This window comes from Gigantopelta aegis, chromosome 14 (genome assembly GCF_016097555.1).
Source record: "Gigantopelta aegis isolate Gae_Host chromosome 14, Gae_host_genome, whole genome shotgun sequence".
NCBI lineage: Eukaryota > Metazoa > Mollusca > Gastropoda > Neomphalida > Peltospiridae > Gigantopelta > Gigantopelta aegis.
Window position 1 is genome coordinate 16,427,521 of NC_054712.1, and position 23,728 is coordinate 16,451,248.

The 23,728-nt window shown below is 35.4% G+C and overlaps 1 protein-coding gene across 1 annotated transcript; it reads right to left on the reverse strand.

The window, feature by feature from the left end:
- Positions 1-8,697, reverse strand: LOC121388394 (cytochrome b-c1 complex subunit Rieske, mitochondrial-like). The gene is made up of 4 exons (XM_041519702.1): positions 8,419-8,697; positions 6,063-6,206; positions 2,070-2,372; positions 1-361 (listed from the first exon to the last, which is right to left on the reverse strand). Exons 1-4 carry the CDS (start codon positions 8,612-8,614, stop codon positions 198-200), a joined length of 807 nt encoding a protein of 268 aa, XP_041375636.1. The 5' UTR covers positions 8,615-8,697; the 3' UTR covers positions 1-197.
- Positions 8,698-23,728: the final 15,031 nt, after the last annotated feature.

Below are 23,728 nucleotides of genomic sequence, written 5' to 3' on the forward strand. Positions count from 1 at the left end.
TGGTCTAAGTTAGATTTATTCTTCTTTAACAACTCTATTGACAATTGTTTCACACCTCCCATGATTTCGATAGTCCATCAACAGTTCAGGTTTCTTAGTGAACCCTAGTAAAACCTTGTTATAAAAAATCCTGCAGTGATGTTCAGCACACAATAATATAATATATTATTAACAGATGAAATAAAGTCAGGTTTTCGTTAACCAACTACAAGAACATTTTCATCAAGGAACGAATATTCTGGCACCTCCAGATTGAGGGGGGCGGGGCCTTTCCTGATTCGACCAGAACCATCATAATGAGATCCATGGCACGGACAGTAGTATCCACCAAAGTCACCTGCATTGGCAATCGGAACACAACCTGTAAACACAACAGAAAATATACATCAAGAAACATAGGGAAATATAACCAGTATAACCCACGAGATTCATAATTTCACGTGCACAATGAATGACGTAATTTTTGTAAGCGACGTCATAACAATGCAGCTTCCCCAGTCTTACATGTTGCTATGTGTAATCCCTTTCAAAAATGCTGTAATTTCTTTAATGACGTCAGTTCGTCATCTCCTAGTTACTTTGAAATGATTTGACATGGTCTAGCTTGTTATTCATAAAAATAACATAATGGATAATATAGAAATTATTACACTCTCATGGGAATTGTACCTATTTTACGGAACTTGCTTTTGCTTGGGTAATACAACAGGGCTAGCTCTGGCACTCAACAAATTCGCCAATTGTGAATTTCGAAAGCAGTTGACGAATTTTATTTTCAGTTGGCGAAATAATTCTGACATTTTTTAGAAAATAACTTGATTTCTGCAATTTTTAAAGTTTAATGGACACTTTGGCGTTTTGCTAACCCAATCATGTACAAGAAAACACTTGTTTCGTAAAATCTACTACAAATCTTGATATAATCTCTATCATGGATATATATATGTAAAACATAGATCTTTGAATTCACTGACCTAAAATGTTTTAATAGACCCTAAAAATATGTTTCTATGTTAAATGGGAGTGGAGATATATAGAGAAAATATTTGAAAATGATGGCCATTTTGAAATCAAAATGGCCGACTTGACAGTGGTTAGAAAAAATGCTACCAATGGATTTCTGGTTCAGGTAGGTCATGGGAACATATGACCAAAATGTTATTAACTTGAGCAAAAAAAATGCCACCTTCAAAAAATGAACATAACTCCCTAGGACTAACAATGGCAGGAACAAAGATATTGTGTTGGTCAGAACCTAGTAATTATTGTTAGCTGTTATCTAGTTTTTTCTCTTAATTTCTGCATTTTAACCTACTGTACCTCGATGGTAGCTTGTTCTAACTAAGCAGGGCACATGTCTGAAAACTGCATGTTGCAGGTGGAACCCCTTTTTTGATGTTAACACTTTTAATGTTTGATTACGGTTGGGAGGGTCCAAATTTCTTTGCAATCTGGCTTCAGATAACCATGTCACCAAAACGTAAACCGTGTATTCTGCAATGTGGTCAAACCCTGCCATATCTGAATGATAGCATATCCACAAGACATAGCGAGATGCCTGCAAGTGAGCCATTTTGTCATCCATTAACTGCAAGAGTGTTTCCATACCAACAATCGCACACACAAGGATAAACAGTAAAGAAAATGTGTAACCGAAAAGAAATAAAATATGTTATATTTAACTAGTTGGACCAGTGCTGTATATAGCAGATATCTGTTATTAATATCTGCTGTCAAATTCATTTGTCAAGTTAAGTTTTTAAATACAACCCACTTTTGGCATACTACCGGTATGTAAAATGCAATGAATAGTCGCACACTCCATTCTATTTACATGTCCAGCAATTTCCACCTCGGGATCCTTGTATTTGGTATTAAGAGTTTTTATTGATGAAAATAAAATGATGCATTTTAGACATATTGTGTTAACGGACCAGGAAGTGTGGTCTTTTCTTCATTTGTTGGTAAATGTGACATCACTGGTTTGCGCGTGCTCGCGAGATTTAGAAATATTGTGACGTGTGCAACTACTGATTACTCTACAACATACAAACTAAACTGTTTCTCACCTAAGTGTGTGCACACTCCAATAAGGATCAGCCATTCAGGTTTCTGCGTTCGGTCGCTGTCGTGCTCTGCATGACGCAGTTCACTCATGCTGACTTTACTCTCCAACTCGATCTCATCGGGCGTTCGGTGGCGGACAAACAGGGGCTTGCCTCTCCACTTAAACGTTATGTTCTTTCCCTCGGGGATCTCGGACAGCTTGATTTCAATCTTGGCCAACGCAAGAACATCAGCTGACGCATTCATACTGGAAACAAACTCGTACACTACTTCCTTGGCGGCATATGTCCCAGTGATGCTTCCTCCTGTTAAAAACAATGCACAGATATATATAGAGCATGCTGATTCATTAACCATCGGCTATCGGATTGCAAACATATGTAAATACTTGTAGAGAGAAAACCTGCTCCATTTTTCCATTAACTAGAAGCATGCAATTTTTTATGTGCACCATCCACACACAGGATAGCACATACCACAAATTTTTATATACCAGTCATGGTGCACTGGTTGAAAAAAAGATCAAATGATGGGAATCAATTCTAGACCGGCTGCACATCAGGAAAACACTTTACCACTGGGCAACGTCCTGCCCCATAGGGAGAAGTCAATTCTCTTACATCTTCAGTGCTAGTTTAGGGACTCAATTACTTCGTTTTTCACAAGATGCAAGGTTTCTAGAATTTTGATAAAATCCACTAGCCATGGGATCAATGATTTACCGTAAATTTTTTACTAACCACAATTAAAAATTCACTAGCCCTACTTTAGTTTAAGTTTATAAAATTTTACTAAATAATAGTAATAATTAGGAGAGGGAGATAAAGAGGGAGATAGAGCTTAAAAACACTAAGATTGGGGGTTGGGGTGGGGGGCAGGATATTCATATTTACAAAATAAGACTTAACTGCAACATTTGACAAAGAAAAATTCACTAGCCATTGGGCATGGCATTAGTAGTTATTTACTAGCCCAACATTGAATATCACTAGCCATGGGAGTGGGGCTACCATAATCTAGAAGCCCTGTCTGGCATGACAATAGTAGTTATTTACTAGCCCAACATTGAATATCACTAGCCATGGGAGTGGGGCTACCATAATCTAGAAGCCCTGAGATGATAACATATAACATTCACTCCCACAACCCGACATAAAAGTAAAACCAGTTTTTTAAAGTTAAAGTTAGTTCAAAAGAGAACATATCTGTCGACCACAAAAGGTAGAACATCAGCATGCAAATTAGACAACTGTAAACAAGACTGCTCACTATACCAGTACCAAAATTAACAAGCTGCTAATGTGTTTGCCTTTTCAATACTCAAATTTTGAATTTTGGCAAGGTCACTTAAAACAAAAAAAAGAGAGAATAATTTAGTACTGGTCAGATAAAGTACATGCCCATGGAAAATAAAAATAAAATTAAATAATGTAACAAAAGTCAAATTTGTCCATAGTTCTACAGACATTGGAATAAGTCGATAATGGTAATTCAGGTTACCATTTGTCAAGAAAGTCTAGAACAGTACTTCGTTCTCCCCAAAATATACTAAACAAGAACTACACAAACTAAATTTTGATCATTTGAGTGTTATTTACATACACATACAGTATTAGTACAGTGAGAATAGTGATATATATATTTATTATATTATATTTAGTGAAATATCTTAAAATATCAGTGGAATAAAAGTGTTATCAGTCACTCTTAAATGTGTTATCGTCACTGTAGAAAGTGTTATGCTGCTGGCATTTTAAAAATAAAGGTGAATTGCCAAAAGTTATATAATAAATAGAAAATTTCATATTTTTTGTCAAAGAAAAAGAAAGAAATGTTTTATTTAATGATACACTCAACACATTATTTTACGGTTATATGGCGTCAGACATATGGTCAAGGACCACACAGATTTTGAGAGAAAGCCCGCTGTCGCCACTACATGGACTACCCTTCCGATTAGCAGCAAGGGATCTTTTATTTGCGCTTCCCACAGGCAGGATAGCACAAACCATGGCCTTTGTTGAACCAGTTATGGATCACTGGTCGGTGCAAGTGGTTTACACTTACCCATTGAGCCTTGCGGAGCACTCACACAGGGTTTGGAGTCGGTATGGTGGATTAAAAATCCCATGCCTCGACTGGGATCCGAACCCAGTACATACCAGCCTGTAGACCGATGGCCTACCACGATGCCGGTGTATTTTTTGTCAAATGTGATCTCATGAAGTTTGCAATCATATCTCACGAGTCACGCTTGCGCAATATTTGACAAAAAACATGAAATATCACATATATATATATATATATGAATTAGGAGTGCAATGCTACAGTCAAAACTGTATTGCAATATAGTTGATATTATTTAAATTTAATATTTATGGGTTGTTTTTTTAATGAAAACAGAAGGCATAACTTTTTAATGATCTTTATTAGTTTCAGCTGTTAGGCTAAATGTTTTCGGCCATTTTGTTATTTTTTTTAACACAATACTAGTCTACTAGAACACCAGTGTGACAGTGTCAAACTATTTATAAATTATCACATTCGGAAATCCTTATTATCGGGCTTTTCCGTTGCTGCTCGCTTGACATGGAAATGTACGTATTGAGTCGCAATGTTTCGGCAGATCGACCGAACCAGAGCCGATGTATTTTGAACGATCGGTTGAAGTATTCCGAGTTCAGTGAAAAACAGTGAAGTGCGATTCTCATTTGTTGGTTTATTTGTTTGAAGATGATAGCCGTAGCCGTATTCCAACGTAAATGAACAATGAATGATAATGTGTAAGTAACAAAACATTTATTTGTAACTGGTTATTTTCATTGGACTTTTAACACCTTTTGTTTAGAAATTAGAACCAAGTATAACCGACCTATCACTTCGTCTGCCAACAAGTAAGCCGACAACGCTTGACGTGATTGTTACATTTCCTGTCATCACCAATTAATAAAATGAGGTGGTTTTTGTTTGTTTGCTCATTTCAAGTCAAATAAGATACAAGGAAAAAAATAGCGTATAAAAATCGCGATAGGCAAAACTGTACTGCGGTTCGTATCGAGCTGATCAATTATCGCGGTATACCGGTTTATCGTTGCAGCACTAATATGAATGAAGAAATATTGGATTTGAATGATGAATTGATCAGTGTGTCTGTGAAGGGATTTTATAACATTAAATAATGAATATATAAACGTTATGAGGTTACCAGGTCTGTACTTCGTGGTAACCTGTAAATGGGTTACCAGACACATTGCTTACTTCAGTGCCTGGTTCTAACCCATAGTATTTCCCCCAGCTTGTCTTAGCATGGTGCTGAGCTATGCCTCAATCGTCTTGCTCCATATTGCTTTAATACATGCTTCCCTGAGATCAAACAAGCCTTTTTGAATAATTAATTCTAAAATTGCCCTTCTAAAGCACTCAGAATATGCACTAATATATATTTTGTCATTAATTTATTAAAGTAAGCACATTAATTACGTTTATTTTTATTTCAACAATTTTTCTGTCTTTAATGCAAAAAAAAAAAGGTGCCCCAAAAGTGTTTAGTTGCCTTGTCTAATTTTTAGTCAAAACACAAAAAAGAAAGAAATGTTTTTATTTAACGATGCACTCAACACATTTTATTTACGATTATATGGCGACAGACATATGGTTAAGGACCACAGAGATTTTGAGAGGAAACCTGCTGTCGCCACTACATGGGCTACTCTTTCCGATTAGCAGCAAGGGATCTTTTATCTGCGCTTCCCACAGGCGGGATAGCACAAACCATGGTCTTTGTTGAACCAGTTATGGATCATTGGTCGGTGCAAGTGGTTTACACCTACCCATTGAGCCTTGCGGAGCACTCACTCAGGGTTTGGAGTCGGTATCTGGATTAAAAATCCCATGCCTCGACTGGGATCCGAACCAGCCTGTTGACCGATGGCCTAACCACGACGCCACCGTAGTGAAAACATAAAGCCAACAGTAAAGCTGCCTGCAATGATTACCTCCCACCATTAAATACGTGAAGGCTTTCCTGGCCATTGCGGTCTCTTGAGACGGTTTGCTGGCATCCTTCACTGTATTTCTGCGGTAAAAGTCGAAGTCTGGAACTTGAATATCAGTGTGTGCAAAGCGCACCTGTTGGGTAGCTGTAATGACAAATAATAATATATTTTTACTGATTTTTTCTAACAAGAGAAAAAACTACATACTGTACGAATACAAACATGGCACTGCTTGCAGGTACATGTATGTCAGGGATTCTATAATGTTTGTAAAATCCACTAGCCATGGGATCAGTGATTTAAAAAAGTTACTGGCCACGATTAAAAAATCACCAACCCTACTTTACTTTAAATTAATACAATTTTACTAAATAATAGTAATAATCAGATTTGGGGTGGGGGCAGGATATTCATATTTGCAAAATAGACTTAACACAGGGCTAGCTCTGGCAGTCACCAAATTCGCCAATTGCGAATTACAACAAAAATTGGCAAATTTTATTTTAATTTGGCAAAATAATTTCATGAAATAATTGATATTTTGTTATAAAATAACTGGGTTTCTGCAGTTTTTGAAGTTTAGTAGACAATTTGGCGAAATATTTTGCTGACCCAGAGCCAGCCCTGTTTAACAGCAACATTTGACAACAAAGTTTCACTAGTCGTCGGGCATGGCAATAGTAGTTATTTACTAGCCCAACATTGAATATCACTAGCCACGGGAGTGGGGCTACCATAATCTAGAAGCCCTGTATGTGATGGAAAGATTTTCTTATTTTTCTGTCAGTTGGTTTAAGACGTCTACTACAGCTTGAATGGTTCTAAATGTGTGTGTCCAGTTTATTGCTGCTCCATTTAAGTGGGCCGGGCTGTCCCGCTATTGCATTCTGCCACCCTGCTTTCATGTTTTGCCACATGTTCTGCTGTGCCCCCCCCCCCCCCCCCATTGTTTTTCTGCATTTCTCTTTATTTTACTATATTTTACAACACCCAGCTCTGCTATTTCAAAATGCAGACATTTTTCACACACTGATTTTTTTTTTATCAGTCTGCACACTGGAAACAAGCTGCTGTGTGTACGGAAACGCAACTGACGAAAACATCAGTGAATGCCTGACCAACAACATCTCCGGTTCAACAAATGCTACATAAATGATAAAAGATAAGTCGGTTTGTATTTCGTACCAAATACTGAGGAACAAAATAAGGAGTATGTCTTTACACAAAGTCGACCAGGGTTAGCTTTGACACTTGCCAAATTCGCCAATTTTAAAAACAATTAGCACATTTTATTTGGGCAAATACTGAGGAACAAAATAAGGAGTATGTCTTTACACAAAGTCGACCAGGGTTAGCTTTGACACTTGCCAAATTCGCCAATTTTAAAAACAATTAGCACATTTTATTTTGGTAAAATAATTTAATGGTTAATTGATATTTAATTAACATTTTGTTACAAAATAACTGGATATCTATAAAATTTTGAAATTTAATTGATAATTTGGGGGAATTTTCTCTTTTTTTTTTTTTTTGGAAGAGTATGGTGTTGCGCGGCCGTCGTCCTTTAATTTTCACCCAGCGAGAATACTGAAAGTCATTTCATACCATAAAACAGATGTGATATTACCCTGGTAGTGCCTTTTATAAAATAACATTACATTTCAAACCCTATAAATGCAAACATCAACTGCAACTGACTTTTTTTTTTCTTTTCTTTATTGACTTTATAAACCATTTAATTTTGTGAATTAACATATGTGAAATCGATGTCTAAAAACACTGTTTTGGTCCTTGTTTCTTTTGTGTGTGACTATTTGCAAATTGTAACTGAAGAAAAGAAACAAGTAAACATTTTGAAAAGAAGGCCTAATAAATAAATTAAAAAATTCTTGATCTATTATCTTGGTTCGTGGTTTTTGACAGTTACATTAATTACCAGGTCATTGCTACATAATCAATGTAGGTGACAACCCGTAGAAGTTGGCATGCAGTTAGTAAATACCAAATGAGGGTCTGGTCAACTCAGGTAAAATGGAAATAACCTGTTCTGAATTTCCAACAGCTGTAGCGAGAAATAGCCCAATGAGCCCACCGACGGCGATCGTCACTGGGGTGAGTTGGTAACATGTTAGGGACTATTGACTACACTAACTGGTTGAGTGGACCTGTAAATGGAAAGAACTGACCTAGTCTCATCCATTTGTACGATAATAGGGTATATGCGGAAACACATCATAATTCATATATGTTTATAACTTAAAAATCTCTGGATTATGCGTTTCCTACCGCAATAACATTACATACGTCGTATGAAATAAATACAATATAATCGACGAATCAAACAATTCAAACTCACACGCCAAGCCAGAAGTGACACGGAGTTGGGTCTTGGCCGTCCGTTTTGACATTGAGAAATCCGTCTTCATTATGGGTGGACGGGCGGTTATAGACTCCGACTGGAGGATCACTCCCTGCACGGTCGCCTTTAATGAATTCGGGACAACCTGGTAAATCGCCGACATCACCTGCGCCTTTGGAATTGCGGATATCATCTTGTAAAGTTTTCGAAATAATAACAAGAACGTGATTCGACCTACTGGTCGTGTTTCTTCTTTTCTTGTTCACGTTCTACGTATTTTCCGCCCTGCGATGAAGAGATCCGCTTTATGAGTGCAAAATTCCACCTTCAACAAATAACTCTACGACATTCGTTCGAGTCAGGGAATGAAAGAAAATTTGGATCAACATGAATAAAGTGTTAAAAACTGACCCACATAATCTTAAAACAGATCAACTTTTTAAGTTAGATAGAAGAAATAAAATGAAAATCAAACATGCAAAAAGAAAAACCCGGATAACTAGGATAACTAGGCCTGTTTGAAAAGGCTAAGTAAAATTAATTATATATTGTATAAGTTGCCCAGGTAATTAAAAGTTAAGGTTTGTTTTATTTAACGACACCACTAGAGCACATTGATTAATCATCGGCTATTGGATGTCGAACATCTAATTGGTAATTCTGACAAGTATATCGACCTGCCGTAGTCACCTAGTCTTCAACGAAAACCCGCTAAATTTGTTTTGGAACAGGGAAGGGGTGAACACTTTTCCTCAGTTTGTTGGAAATGCCGTATTTGAACACCTGAAATACATTTTTAGTTTAGGAGAATATGCCTCCGATTCCCCCTAACAGGTCCAGGTCGTTTGAGACATTGAAGTTCCTTCTCACCGGGCCATCAGACTGACAGTGGTACCACCACTTTCAAATCGCATTCACAGTTTGATTTTACAAAATATCGGGGGTTTTTTGGTACAATGTTGCTGAATGACCATGTTTGTTATTATGTTCCTGAAATAGGACAGAATGCCCAAATGCACCCTAAAACAAATTTAACGCACGTTGTGGCACGTTGTCCGACCAGATTTTGGCGAATGCACGTGAAACTCGGGGGAAAAGATTGGGTTAGTGATAGGTATTTAAAGCTGCAATGCTCGCAATGATGCCTCATTTCCATTTCCATTTCGACGTAGACGAGTTACAAGATACAAGACTAAGCCTACCGAATCGAAACATTACAATAGGCTGCCTCCAGTTAGGTGAATCGCAGTCAGCAGTCGCACGCCACATGAATGTCCATCAGAGCACCATTTCACGTCTCTGGGAAAGGTACCAGCCGTTTCAATCAGATGAGGACCGGCCCAGAAGTAGAAGATCTCGCATAACAACTGCAGCACAAGCTCGCTACATCCGGATTCTGCACTTGCGTGCACTTCCGAACTGCCACAGCAACGAAGACTGCTGGACGCATACCTGGTTTGAGAAGGGCGTCTGCACAAACCATACGGAACCAACTTCGAGAAGCTGGTTTACGGGCTAGGAGACCGTATGTTGGCCCCGTCCTGCGACGTCAACATCGACATTTACGTGTTCGCTGGTGCACGAATGTACAGGAGTCGAACTTGGGGAAACTGGCGGTGAGTATGGCTCAGCGACGAGTCGCGGTTCCTACTACAGCGACGTGGTGAACGACAACGTGTTTACAGACGCTGCAATGAACGTTTTGCCAACAACTGCGTCGCCCATGTTGACAGATTCGGTGGAGGGAGTGTCATGATGTGGGGAGCCATCTCATACACCGGCAGAAGTGAACTTGCGTTCGTACAAGGCAACCTGACAGCTGTACGCTACCGGGATGAAATTCTTCGCCGTCACATGCTTCCCATTTTGGATCGACAGAGAGAACTCTTTCAGCAGGACAATGCCAGGCCGCATACGGCACGTGTAACAATGGATTTCCTACAGAATGAAAACATTAATGTGCTGCCATGGTCATCAAGATCGCCAGATCTCAACCCCATTGAACATATATGGGACGAACTGGACAGACGTGTACGCCAACATGACCCGGAGCCTCAGACGCTTCCGCAACTGTCACATGCACTGCAGGAAGAATGGGCTAGGATTCCACATGCCCGGATTCAGAGACGCATTCAGTCTATGCCAAGGAGATGTCGCACAGTGATTGCTGCTGCTGGTGGCCATACAAGGTACTGATTTCAGCCCCCTCGTGCGGCGCTGTTTGGTGACGAAAACGCCTCTACTGCCGTCATCCATAGCAAGAACATTGTCACATACTCATGTCAAATTTGACTGTGATACGATCATAAATAACGAAATTATGCCACTTTGTATTAAAGAGATAATTCCATGAATATTTCGTCTATGCGTTTCTTTTTTTTGACAGAGTATATATTAAAAGTTGGGGTACTAACTTTGAACCCATGGGGCATGGACGTACGGACTCCCATTTTTATATATGGAGAGGCCCATTTTCGCCCGAATTAAACTAAAATGCCACAGTCTGAATAACATTTATTCATATTATACTATATTAAAAAAAAACTTGGGAGAAAATTTAGCATTGTACTTTAAAAGCAAGCTACATTCAGTGACATTAGTTATGCATTTTATTTTGTATGGAAAATTTCCTGTTATTTATAATGATTAATGATGCATGAGTTAAATCCAGTGTCTGATTTCATTTTGAAAGTCACAAGTTTCTTCTTTTTAAACAGCACAAGTTTCTTCTTTTTAAACAGCAAATTGCTAAACATTTTTGTCTTAGTATAGCATTACTACCAAACAGCTATGTTAGGGTTGCCAAAAAATCATTATGCATTTTCACATGGATTACAACTAATATTTGAGCCTATTTCACTAAATATCGTAAACTTACGTTTACGTGCAAAACTACTCTTACGATGTTTAGTGAAACTGGGTCCAGTTCATTTTCCCCGAATGTAGCCTATCCATCGTTTCTGCCCGGGTCTACCAGGATTTACAAAAAGAGGAAAAAAAATAAAAAATAAATAAAAGGAGAGATTTATTATTTTATAAATTAGTACCAGTATTACAATATAATTTGCGGTTAAATGAAGTTGGACATGATTAATGATCAAACAGATAGAAAGAAAAACCGCTTGAACCAGATGAGAAAATCGGAGTTAATGACGGGGATAGATCCTAGATCGATCGCGCCTTTGCACGCACAGGGCATCATTAAAGGTTAAAAAAAAAAAACCCAAAAACTCCCAACAAAAAAAATGAAAAAAAGAAAAAAAGAAAAGCTGTCTGGATCGGTTTAAAGACAACGCATATTTCATGTTGTCTGCTGCGGGATCTGTAGTTCGCGCCAACTCAAGACACATTTTTGTCACGTTCGAAAGAAAAAAAAGAAGTTTGTTTTGTTTAACGAAATCACTTGTCACGTTTAATTCAGTGCGTCTTTTTTTCTCTTTTTTTTGACGGATACCATACTCGCCAGACCCAGACCCAGACCCAGGCACTACAGTAGGGGTCCGTGGTTAAAATCTCCATCGAAGTTGATTTATCTGTTACACACATGTAAGGGAAACGGAATTAAGTTGTGTTGAAAATAGGTGATATGGATTTATTTTTTTAATAATTAATGTTATATGGGATATAGATTTGTTTATTTGGTAATATTTTGGGTATTGTAATTTGGTAAATATATTTTGTAATTAGTGTAGATTAAGTTGGGTATTAATTAAGCATTGGCTGAATTATTATTATATTAAAGTTAAATTATTTAAGATTGTTATTTTGAGAAGTCCTGAGTAGACTATATTAAAGGGGAAGTACTACATATAATGGCCAAGGCCGGCTCTTGTGCCCATGACAGGCGTGCGCTACAACAGCTTATTCTGAATGTGCACGTAAAACCCTATGACTTGACCTGACCTGACATATCTAGGTGGTCGGGCTGCTGGCGCTCCCTTAGGCGTGCGCTACAACAGCTTGTTCTGAATGTGCACGTAAAACCCCATGATATGACATGACATATCTAGGTTTTACTTGGGAGATAGCCAAAGGTACCACGCATGCCTAACTTCTGTTCGAGTAGACCATGTCTTTTGTTCTGTTAGGTTTGGTAACAGTGGTTTAATGGTTGTGTTAGGTTTTGTAATAGTGGCTTAATGATTGTGTGGTTTTGTATTAGCGATTTTGTTCGCAGCAGAAAGGTACTATGTTTGCCTGAGCTACGTCTTGTTTATTAGGTTGTATGGAGTTTTGAGGTGTTAATTGTTAAATTTGGGGTAGGATGAAAGGTTTGAAGCAATCTTATTCTTAATCAATGTTTTGTTATTTTATGTCAAGTGTAAATAAAAGTTGACGTAGTTAATTTTGTGTTTTCATTTCGTCTTCTGCACTAGACCTTAGTAAAACTCTTCATCACAGACAGCTACTTTGAAAGCCAGATCAGATAAATCGAATCTGGGAAACTAATAAACGGATTTAAGATACACAGAGAGATCTAGGGATTCCCGTTACACACACAAAACAAACACCCGAAAGTCGTGTAATACATTTTATTTGACATACGATCAACGTTTGGTCATAAGTGTTCAATATCGTATCCAGAGGAAGACGTTTTGCCAGCTGTAGACAAGTAATTTAGAAGAAAATATTTTATAATATTAGTCCAGAAACCACAAATATATTTCGTACAAACAAAACACAATATTTTAGTTTTTTCTGTGGAATCATTTCAAATGGAACTGTCTCTGATGTAACACATGTAATAGTTACAAAAATGTCCATGTTAAACCCATTTTCCTTGAATTATTGTTTCACAAACAACAGTACTTCTAATTGATTTTATTTAGTATACGATCTGTACTTTGTAACTAGGATACAGCTAAATATAAGTATTGCTTGCACGAACTAAATTAATATTCTGAAATTGTACGAAAATAAGTATATTCGTTGGAAAAAACCTGCCTGCATTGATTAATATTCATAAAGCAATAACTGTATTCTTGGCCTTATCTTAGTTTAGAATATGGGATTGGATTGGCTAGGACAAATGTAATGACCTGTTTCCAGCCTTCTGATCGGTTCAGCCAAGTAAATCAACTACACCCACAAAGGCAACATCTCCAGATCTTACTGACTCTACTTTGGCCTGAATGTATTAACAGTCTGACATGGGTCAACATGTCTTTGATCAGGAACATTCTGCCTGTTTTGCCAGATTGGTACGGTTTTGCCAGTTACTGAAAATCACCTTGACACCAATTATGATTAGGAGCAATTAGTAAAAAAAAACAATAACAAAAGTTTAACTTTATAGAAGTTTTCATTTATTAGTAACAAATTAAAAAGTATATTTCATGTCTGTGTATATGTAATGAAAAGTGTTGTGTGTGTGTGTAAGAAAAATAACATTTGAGTATCTATGACCAAATCTGATTTTTTTTTTTTAAATGGCAAGAAATTATTAATTCAAGGACAGAAAAATTCTTCTTCTTATTTATTTTATATATATATATTTTTTTTATCAAAATATCACATTGAGGGAAAAAAACAACACCACACTATTAGTTGTGTAAGGCATCTGCAAGACATGCTGGTAAAAACTACAAAATATGTGGTTACATATCAAAATAGTTATACAGCTTTAGGCCTAATTGCATATTAAGTGTTTGTACGTATCTGCCAAGCAGGTTAACAATGACAATTTACAAACCTTTCACTAACAAATGAATACGAACAATAATTTATTCTGAGGTTTGACAACAAACTGTATATACAAACAACACTTTACTATAACATTTCATTACATTACATACAACTAAAATACAATACAAGTTTTTCAAAATACAACTGACTTTTACGTAACCATTTTCATTAGTGTTGTCCACTTGTAATGGTATACCTGTAAAGGGAATACCTCAAACAAAATGTACGATGTGCACTGCACACAACTATTACGTTCCATACACATACATGTTAATACAAACTTGTACACTAGTCAGGCTGGAAGACTTTTAGTAACAGTATTTTTAACAAAACAAATATGAACTCAAAGCATTCATTTAAAAAACTTCATAATTTTTTTTTATATATAGTCGAGTATATTATAAATTACTTGTATATAAATACATTTATACATAAACAGTTTTCTATTTAAATTATTTCAATTTCATAATGGAACAAATAAAATAACATCATAATTTTAATTTATGATCAAGAAGAGATGTTCCTTAATTAAATATAATTACTTATAATGCTAATTTATGATCAAGAAGAGATGTTCCTTAATTAAATATAATTACTTATAATGCTAATTTGTTGTAGAATTGTTCTTTCTGATAAAAAACCAACAACAAAACAACAACAATATTGAGAAGTTACAGTTTATAAACTATAAAAGAACTAGTTACTGTATTATTTTGAACATATATGATATATGTATAACTAATGTTGATAGTTTTCCCCTATGGCACTCACTGTCCACTAAAAAGTACTCAACCGCCAATGAATTTCATCTCAACACACCATTAAGTGCCAAACTACACCATGTACATTAATAAAACTTCCAATATATGGTTAATAGCAACTAAATGAACTCTTCTTATACACACGACACCATTTCCAAACTGTTCAATACAAATATAAAACTGTATTTTACAAATGGATTAACAATGATATTAGGGAACATGATGAACGAAATAAGATTTCAGGTTTATGTTATTTATGGACATGATATAAAAGTGCTTGGGTGTCAAGTTTCACGGTGTACTTTACTTCCTATGACTAGTAACTAGCACCAGTTTACAATTTCATTACATTACAAAGCGCAAGCTTACACAGTGAACACCTTACAGCACAGACGTAAAGCCTCGAGTATCGATTCAAATCTACAACTAACAGTATATACACTTATGTTCAATTCCTGGTTAAAAAACGTATTCCGATACAGAATTTAATGAATGAGGTCCAAATTTACGAAGCCTGTTTTTCATAAACGCAGGTGTTTAAGTATTCTAAATGTATGTAGTTACGTGTGTACAAGTCCTAAACAGGATTTGTCAATTCGGCCCTGAATGGGCAACACACTCCAGCACAAAGAATACATCGGCTACTAGGTGTCAAAGGTGCAGGCGCAGATTCAGGCAGGTGCCCAAGCCCTCTCTATCATTAGTCAAGTAATTAATTTTACCTTTGTCTAAGGTGAGGAGTCTTGTTTATTGATGCCAATGAACTACAGTACATTAACATTGCATGTTACACACCCACCCCCATTAAACATCCTAGATCCACACCTTGTATGTCACAGACTACTCTGTGTACAAATTTGTATTTTGATATGGACACATGACCAAAGCAAAAATAAAAGATGAACCAAACAATAAGATGGCATCTTACCGGGGATACAGTTGAAAATGTTGTTCTAAATGACAGGTTAACAAAACAAAGTTGTTCAGAAAGGTAGAGCACGGATTGGAAGACAAATATTAACCATACAACACCTAACTTGATTCTACCACCATCAAGGCGAACTAAAAACAATACAAACAGTAACATTATGCAGACAATTTCTTTGGAAGACGATCTCTGTGCTCTATTAACAAGTGATGCAATATTTTGGCAACAGACCCCAAGCATGGCAGAATACATTATGTTGCACTGCATCAGGACTGTAGACCAAGCATGGCTGATGAGAAAATAAATACAAACAAAACAGATGCAGGTGTTTGGCATGAGCCTGCGTACCATCATGCAGGTATCACAAATTCTAGTGTCTCGGTCGACACTTACACATTGTTTTCAACAGTTCTTTCACTAACACTGTACGTACCCAGGCTAGCAGTGTTTCTTGCACTCCCATTGAGAAGACACTGTGAGATCTATGATATCACATGGGATGATATTCAATATAATATGTTGGATACCAACTTAAAAAGACATCTGATTGGCTGCTCCATGGGAATGAGCTACAATTGCATCCAAATTGTCAAATGAAATTAACACTATAGACATTGATGGCTAATAACAATGCACAAACTGAATGTGCAAAAGATGTAAATAACTGTTGAAAAGTTATTATAATTTTTAAACCTTGTTTTTGATGGAATGTCCCATTAGATACTATTTAACTCACTGATTAAAAATGTACCCATCCTGCTTTTCACTTGTTAGATACACCTTGAAGCAATTGGTAAGATAATATTTCTACAAGATAAATATTATTTAAAGACCACTGGTGTAGTATTCTCTATTTTTCAACAGGTGTGCCATTACAATTCCATATGCCACTGCATTGGCCAAACTGTCAACGTTGTCTAATGCACATTACATTTTTCTTTTCTAAAAAAACCCCAAAGTTAACATTACAATAAATCTATTGTTGGGTTTGCTTTTAATGTTTTTGGCTGTAAGTTAGTGTGCTATTATTTAGAAAATGGCAAGGAACACTGGTGTAGGTACCATAATACAAACTAAAGTAAGTCGGTAAACACAGATATTGGTTGACTACATTGTAGGTAATACAATATACACAAGCACACAATATTTTTAAAATGTGAGCGACTTTACTAAATATCCCACACGACAAATTAAAGAGAATTGGTCAATGGTTTGAGACAAAATGATATGTAAGAAAAAGTTTGTTCTGTTAAATGACACCACTAGAACACATTGATTAATTAACCACTGGCTAATATGACAAATATTAGTGTCGCAGAAGAAACCTGACACCTCTATGCAAATAAACTTGCGCTGTACATTCTTATGGTGATTTAGAGCAAAGTGAGTGCCCATGTGACACGTTGGTACTGATTAATAACATGTAAGTTTAATGTCCTGACTGGACTCATCATATGATCAAACTAAAGTTCTGTGGCATCAGATTTAGTAAAAAAAAATTATTTTAGACACAGTTGCTGGCTACCATTTTGTCGTCGACGATTGCCGAAGTATTACACACAGTCCCCTCTAGACCTCGCCTACAACATATCAATAAGGGGAGGGCTAGAGGTGACTCGAGCTAGATACAAGTCAAATATCCATGTGTTTCTTAAAACCTAGTAATACACATATATTTGCAGATACAAACATTAGTGTTTCTTAATGCATGGCAAGAGTCTTTGACCAAATCTCTTTAAAATGACTGGGTGGACATTTTGACAAATGTTCCAACTTGAGCACAATCCACCGAAAACCAGTTTCATAAATAACCTTCGGTTGAAGCTAAATTTAATATAAATATCAAAACCTCCCAAAAGTAAAGTGCAATTACAGCTAAAAATGTAATAAAAAACCCTACATTTTTAGTTTAAAAAAAATCACAGGTAACTGTCGGATTACAATTTATAAAATAAAAATTAATGATATGTGACTATCGTCAAACACAACCAAAATAATCACCTTTAGAAAGAGAACAACCTAAATGACCCTACCTAATAATCACTGTATCTAACAGTAGTGTAATTCATACACAATGTAATCATCATGGCTCACAGATTCTGAAATACAATAACTATACACATAAATTCTGATACAAATTGTAAATGTAAATGGATGTGAATACATGTGCAGTTATGTACACTGTTGTGCGACTTGCCAACTGTGGCGGGATGAGTTAAGTAAGGCACCTGTATGTTACCAAGGCTTTGGTAAAATGTCACATACACACAACAGAACGGAACGAGACCCCAATCCTTTGACTAGCATGTACCTGTACAAGTGTGTTCTGGCCAATACGGTGTCCCAGCACTTTTCGGGCAACACCCACCAGCCTTTCTCGTCCTCTGCCATTAATAAACCTGGCCTACTACATGGCACTATCTAATGATCACAAACAGACAGTATAGGGGCATCAAAGATGTCTCTTTAACAGTGCCAGAAGTGACCACCAAACACTAAAACTAAGCCCACGACAAAAGCTGGAGTAAATTGAGAGATTATAGTAGAAATGTCAAAAGTTGGAAAGACAAGGACTGGGATGTAGTGAAGGGTAGACAAGGAATGTTAAAGAACAGGAGGTGTTAAGAGGGCATGAAGCGAAGTAAGAGATCAATGGAAAGCAAGAGGAAGTAAAGGAGATCAGTGGAATTTTGAAAAAGATTCTATTGTATTCTACTGTAACACAATAATGAAAACCCCCCAGCTAAAAACTAACTCCAAATCAATATACAGTGTATATCATGGGGTTATTGTTGAGTCTCATTCAGTTCTGTTCTATAATCAGTTTTAGGTTTTACCAACAATCCAGGAAACTGCTACGGTCACATGGGTAAACAGACTATGTTCACAATATTCACAATATTTACATTTTGACATGATCCTCATTTAAACAATATTCAAACTTTGATAAGATCTTCATTTTGACAACGTTCTTATTTTGACAAAATCCTGCACTGACACCATCTTCATTTTGACAATATCCTCATTTTAAAATGATCTTTTCAACAATATCCTTATTTTAAAATGATCTTCATTTTGACAATATCCTCATTTTAAAATGATCTTCATTTGAACAATATCCTCATTTTAAAATGATCTTCATTTTGACAATATCCTCATTTTAAAATGATCTTCATTTCGACAATATACTCCTTTTAAAATGATCTTCATTTTAACAATATCATGATTTTAAAATGATCTTCATTTTTAACAATATCATCATTTTAATAATATCTTCAAGTTGACAAGATACTGATTTGAACAATGTCTTAAATTAAACAGCATCCTCATTTTGACAATATCACGATTCTGAAATAAATATCCACTAACTTCTACAACTTGAATAATCGGAAAATAAATGACTTAAGAAAACAATTCTATGTTCATGCACTTCACTTGTTCAGTCGAAAGAAGCGAAAAAGAACAAACAGTGCTGAAACAACTAGTCCTGTAGTTCAGTAACATACAGATTATTTTTAATTTTTACATTCTTTTCATGATGACATCATATTATTCCACTTTCACATTATTGTCAATCTCTAAGGATAATTGTGCTGCATTTATTGTCATGAATATCATATTTCCCTATTCACAAGTTGTAAAGAGAGTTTGTTCGACGAAATGACTCATGAACACAACTTGTCAACTGGGGTAGGATTTTATATCGCAATCTTCACAAATCGTGAAAACAAAATGGCAGAACAAACACAAATCATTCATATAAATATGAGTTCGGGTGTGCGAGATTGGAGTGACAGTGCAAATTGTCTATAAATCGCCTGAATATTCTCCACTTGGTGAAGTTGTGTTCATAGTCCATTCCTTGACGTGGTGAGGGGGCTTGCATGTATGTCTCAGTGACCCAGAGAGCTATGTCAGCAGGAGCTTTGGCTTCTGTTAGGGACACCCAAGCTGGACTGGTCAATGGATAGGAGCTAGACTGATATGGACTAAGGGTGAGGTAACCCAAACAGAAACCTCGAGTGCTGAAGTCAGAGGTATTGGGCCGCATGGTGCACTCTAATAGACCACAATACCATGAATCAACAGCTATTATGACTACACAATTTAGAACTTGTGAATTCATGATATTCATGAGCACCAAATGAAGGCAGCATTACTTATCTAATTTTTAGAGCTTTTGAGACCAATGGGGGATTTTTTTTTTATACAAACAGAAATGAATTCTTTAAACATTTGTTTTTCTTACAATAATTTTTAAACATTAATTTTTCGGTGACATAGCACTATACAACATGTATTAAAATGTTCTTAATAGATTATTCAAGAGCCTAACAAAAGCTCATTGCACCTACCTGGTTATGTAATTTGTAACCCATGGTTATTTAGACTACCAACTAGAACCAACTGTTCCAGTACAATAAATGCATGAACACAGACTGTTGAACCAAAAAATACATGTACAATGTAATTCTTTAGCTATGTACACCAACACAAAGGGAAAAGGTGAGGTAGAAACATGTAGACATATATTTTTCATGCACGCAGCTGCCACCATGCAAAAGTGCAAGTGACATTCACAATGGTCTTGAGAATTTTGATCTCAATTTAATATTGGAAGAAATATCGGTTTTAAAGACAGAAACTATCAAAGTTAGATTTGAAATGCAGGTGAGCTCCCCATACAAAATCTACACATAAGCAACAAAAGCGAAGCAGTGCTTAAGATATCTATATGATTTTTCGGTAACAGAATCAATTCGGTCCTATTTTCATTCTCACATATTCCGATTTTTTGTTGGGAATTTTCATCCACTACAAATCAAGAAATGCTTGTGGTCCATTAATATTAAATAGAAAAATTTAAACTGTTCTTTTCGTCCATCAAAACTACATGTAGATAATACATATTATGTAATAAAATTAACATTTTTTTTTTTTTTTTTAATGCCACTGAAAACAAAAAGACCTTTTTTTTATTATAGAAAAACTGAAACACAAAAACCTTACTATGGATGAATGTATTTTACGTAAAAAGTAAATGGAAAAGTAAACTTAAACAGTAGTTGAGAGAAATAAAGTATAAAACATAAAAAATACACTTAACAGAATCACTAATAAAGTAACTTGTATGTATGAAAAGAACTTGCTACATGTATAATTTATATATAAAAATAATAATAGAATACAGATCATTTAAGAAAAATTGGAAATCCCAAAAATAATTCTCATTAGAGTCACAATAATTTAATAAATATAGCCAACAATTAATGCAAAATATGCCACATATGGTGGTGGTGGGGGGGAATGGAATAAAATGTAATTGTTATTATTGTGGGCTAAGAAAACAAGCAGAAATCTTGAAAATTTGTTCTTCCTATACAGATAGAAAATTAAAATTTAAATTGTTTCATGATTTGGTTTTTTTTATTCTTCAGTTTAATCTGCAGGTAAAGATCACATCTGGATCAGGTGGCAATTTCACAAAACATTGTAAGTTTACGTCTGCGGCAACTAGCAGTTATATCGGACATACATTCACAAGTGTTTGGCATCTATTTCATGAAGAAAATTACATCATTAAGGAAAATGGAGCATTTTAAGGACAAAAGAAAAAAAGAACTAGGTGTATTTCTAACTATATTTGTTGTACTACAATAGTAATAAGAACTGTCGAAGTCATATATTTACGTTTATGTGCAAAACTAGGCCTACAATGTTTTGTGAAATTGGGCCCAGATGAGTATAATGTTTTTAGATTATAAACCAAGTGTTAAATAATCTCGTGAAGACAGACATTAGAAATACTATGTACAATGAACACAGAATATATTACCGAATCAGAAGTGCTTTCAATACTACTAATGTAACTTTGGATCACTGTGGATGAAAATATACAAAATACGTAACATGTGCAAATGTTCTGAACCAGTGAGATGAAAACAGCTTGGAATAGATCAACATTTAGAAGATAAAAAGCCCCACTACAAATAAAGAATATAGCATAACAGCTAAATGATGGCAGTGAGGTATATATGATATCCTATTTACACGTGTAGAAAATATCTTTATTCGCCCTATCCAAACTGTATTTTTAAAGTTTAGTAAATATACATCAACAAGGATTATTTGTAACAATAAAGTTGTTCCCTAAAATTTGTCAGTAAAAAACACAACTGCATAATTACTAATGCCATTTGCTTTTTTTGCTTTTTTTTTAAACAAAATATGTGAGCATGAATGATATGTTGGTACACTTGTCATAAGATAAAATGGAATTAAATAGATATCTTTATTATTATATAATTACATTTCTGTTATATTCATTACACTATGTCATTCCATTGGTCCAGCCGTAGCAATGGGAGTTTGTTCATTTCTTCATAAACGAACAAATTACATCGTCGGGGAATGTCATATCTGATGATGTCATTCTATATTGGTAAGTTTTCTTATTGAGTGTTATTGTTTATAGATCAAAAATAATTCAAAATAAAATATGAACTTTTAATGTTATTTTTATTAAGTATGTTCTGAATTTAATTATCAGGATTGTCTTTCAATTTCATCTGGGTATATTTAAAAAAAAAAAAAAAAAAATCATCTGCAAACTTGTGAGAACGGCTTTGCTGATTCACAGTTTGCAGATTTGTTTTTTCATACCCTGATGAACGTATAGGAAATAACAGACAATACTAAATATCTATTTGACAACTGTACAAACCTGCTGTACTTTATTAAGAGATTTGATCATACAGGCCCAACAGAACAGGACTTATTTATCATATTTTGTCCATAAGATAAAATGTCCGATGCTCCACAACTAATTATCCTTAATGGCATACACGTCCGTTTCTGCTACTGATAGCTTCAATGTTTCACATTTGAAAATCAATTTAGAAGCTACCAATTTGAAACAAAATTAGAGTATTTATAATTCATGTTTGTGAAAAAGAATATAGAACAAGGAGAGGAATGTTTATTTAAAAAATACCACATATAATTAGGAGGCTAGTAAATGTGACCACGTATGGGAAAACCAAGCCAAAATTGCCCACAGGAATGTATGCCTTCTGTCAATGTTAAGCAATTAACAAACGAGTTATTTTTGAAAATTAAGTAAATAATTCAAAACAACACCTAAACATTCTATTTGCAAGAGATACGAGGACTATAGATATTCTGAAAGACGTAAAACGTGTTGGTTTGTAGTCTTGATCACCAATTAGTGATCCCAATTTTGCTGATATGATAGTCAAAGGCAGAATTGGTTACTTCTTCTAAAGTTGCTGACCCTAGTTTCAACCCGTGAAAATGGCCACTAAGTTTGGTTAATCTACACACCTGTAACACATTTACAATATAGTGAAACAAAGAGTCTGTGACATTGAAACAGGGAAATACCATTAAAATGTAGACTAGAGCTCGCCATCTATAACCTTTACTTCTCAAAGATACGTGCGTTTGTAAAAATATGAAAAATGCATTTTGTGCCATTAGAAATACCAGGATGACCAAAAATACTTCAGATGTATGGAAAAATTAAATCTAAGTAATATTTGATTTCAATGATTAGAAACAGCTGTTAATAGTGAAAAATACACTGTAGTGTTTTAAAAACTAGGGACATGTCACTTTAAAGGCTGAAAAAAATCCTTTGGCGTGAACATTTACGAACGATAGAGGTGTGAAATATTGTCCCCCAAAAAATCAACATTTTATATTTTGTACTTTGGCCGGGTTTTCACAAAAATTATCACAAATGTAATAGTAGTGGCATTTTTAATAAGAATGCCATAAATTAAGACAAACAGAGACAATATTAAGTAGCAATCTTATTTTTAAAAATTGTCTTAAACAGTAACAGAATAGGAAAAACAACTCTTAAAAAAGAATAACAATATAAAGGTGCTGAAATATGTTTGGCAGGACG

What these genes read in the sequence shown, in the direction of transcription:
- LOC121388394 (XM_041519702.1), bottom strand. Translation starts at nt 8,614, where the DNA reads ATGATATCCGCAATTCCAAAGGCGCAGGTGATGTCGGCGATTTACCAG. An exon ending in TGTCACTTCTGGCTTGGCGT is followed by an intron (nt 6,207 to 8,418) that starts GTGAGTTTGAAT and finishes TTGTCATTACAG; the next exon opens with CTACCCAACAGGTGCGCTTT. An exon ending in CACGTATTTAATGGTGGGAG is followed by an intron (nt 2,373 to 6,062) that starts GTAATCATTGCA and finishes TGTTTTTAACAG; the next exon opens with GAGGAAGCATCACTGGGACA.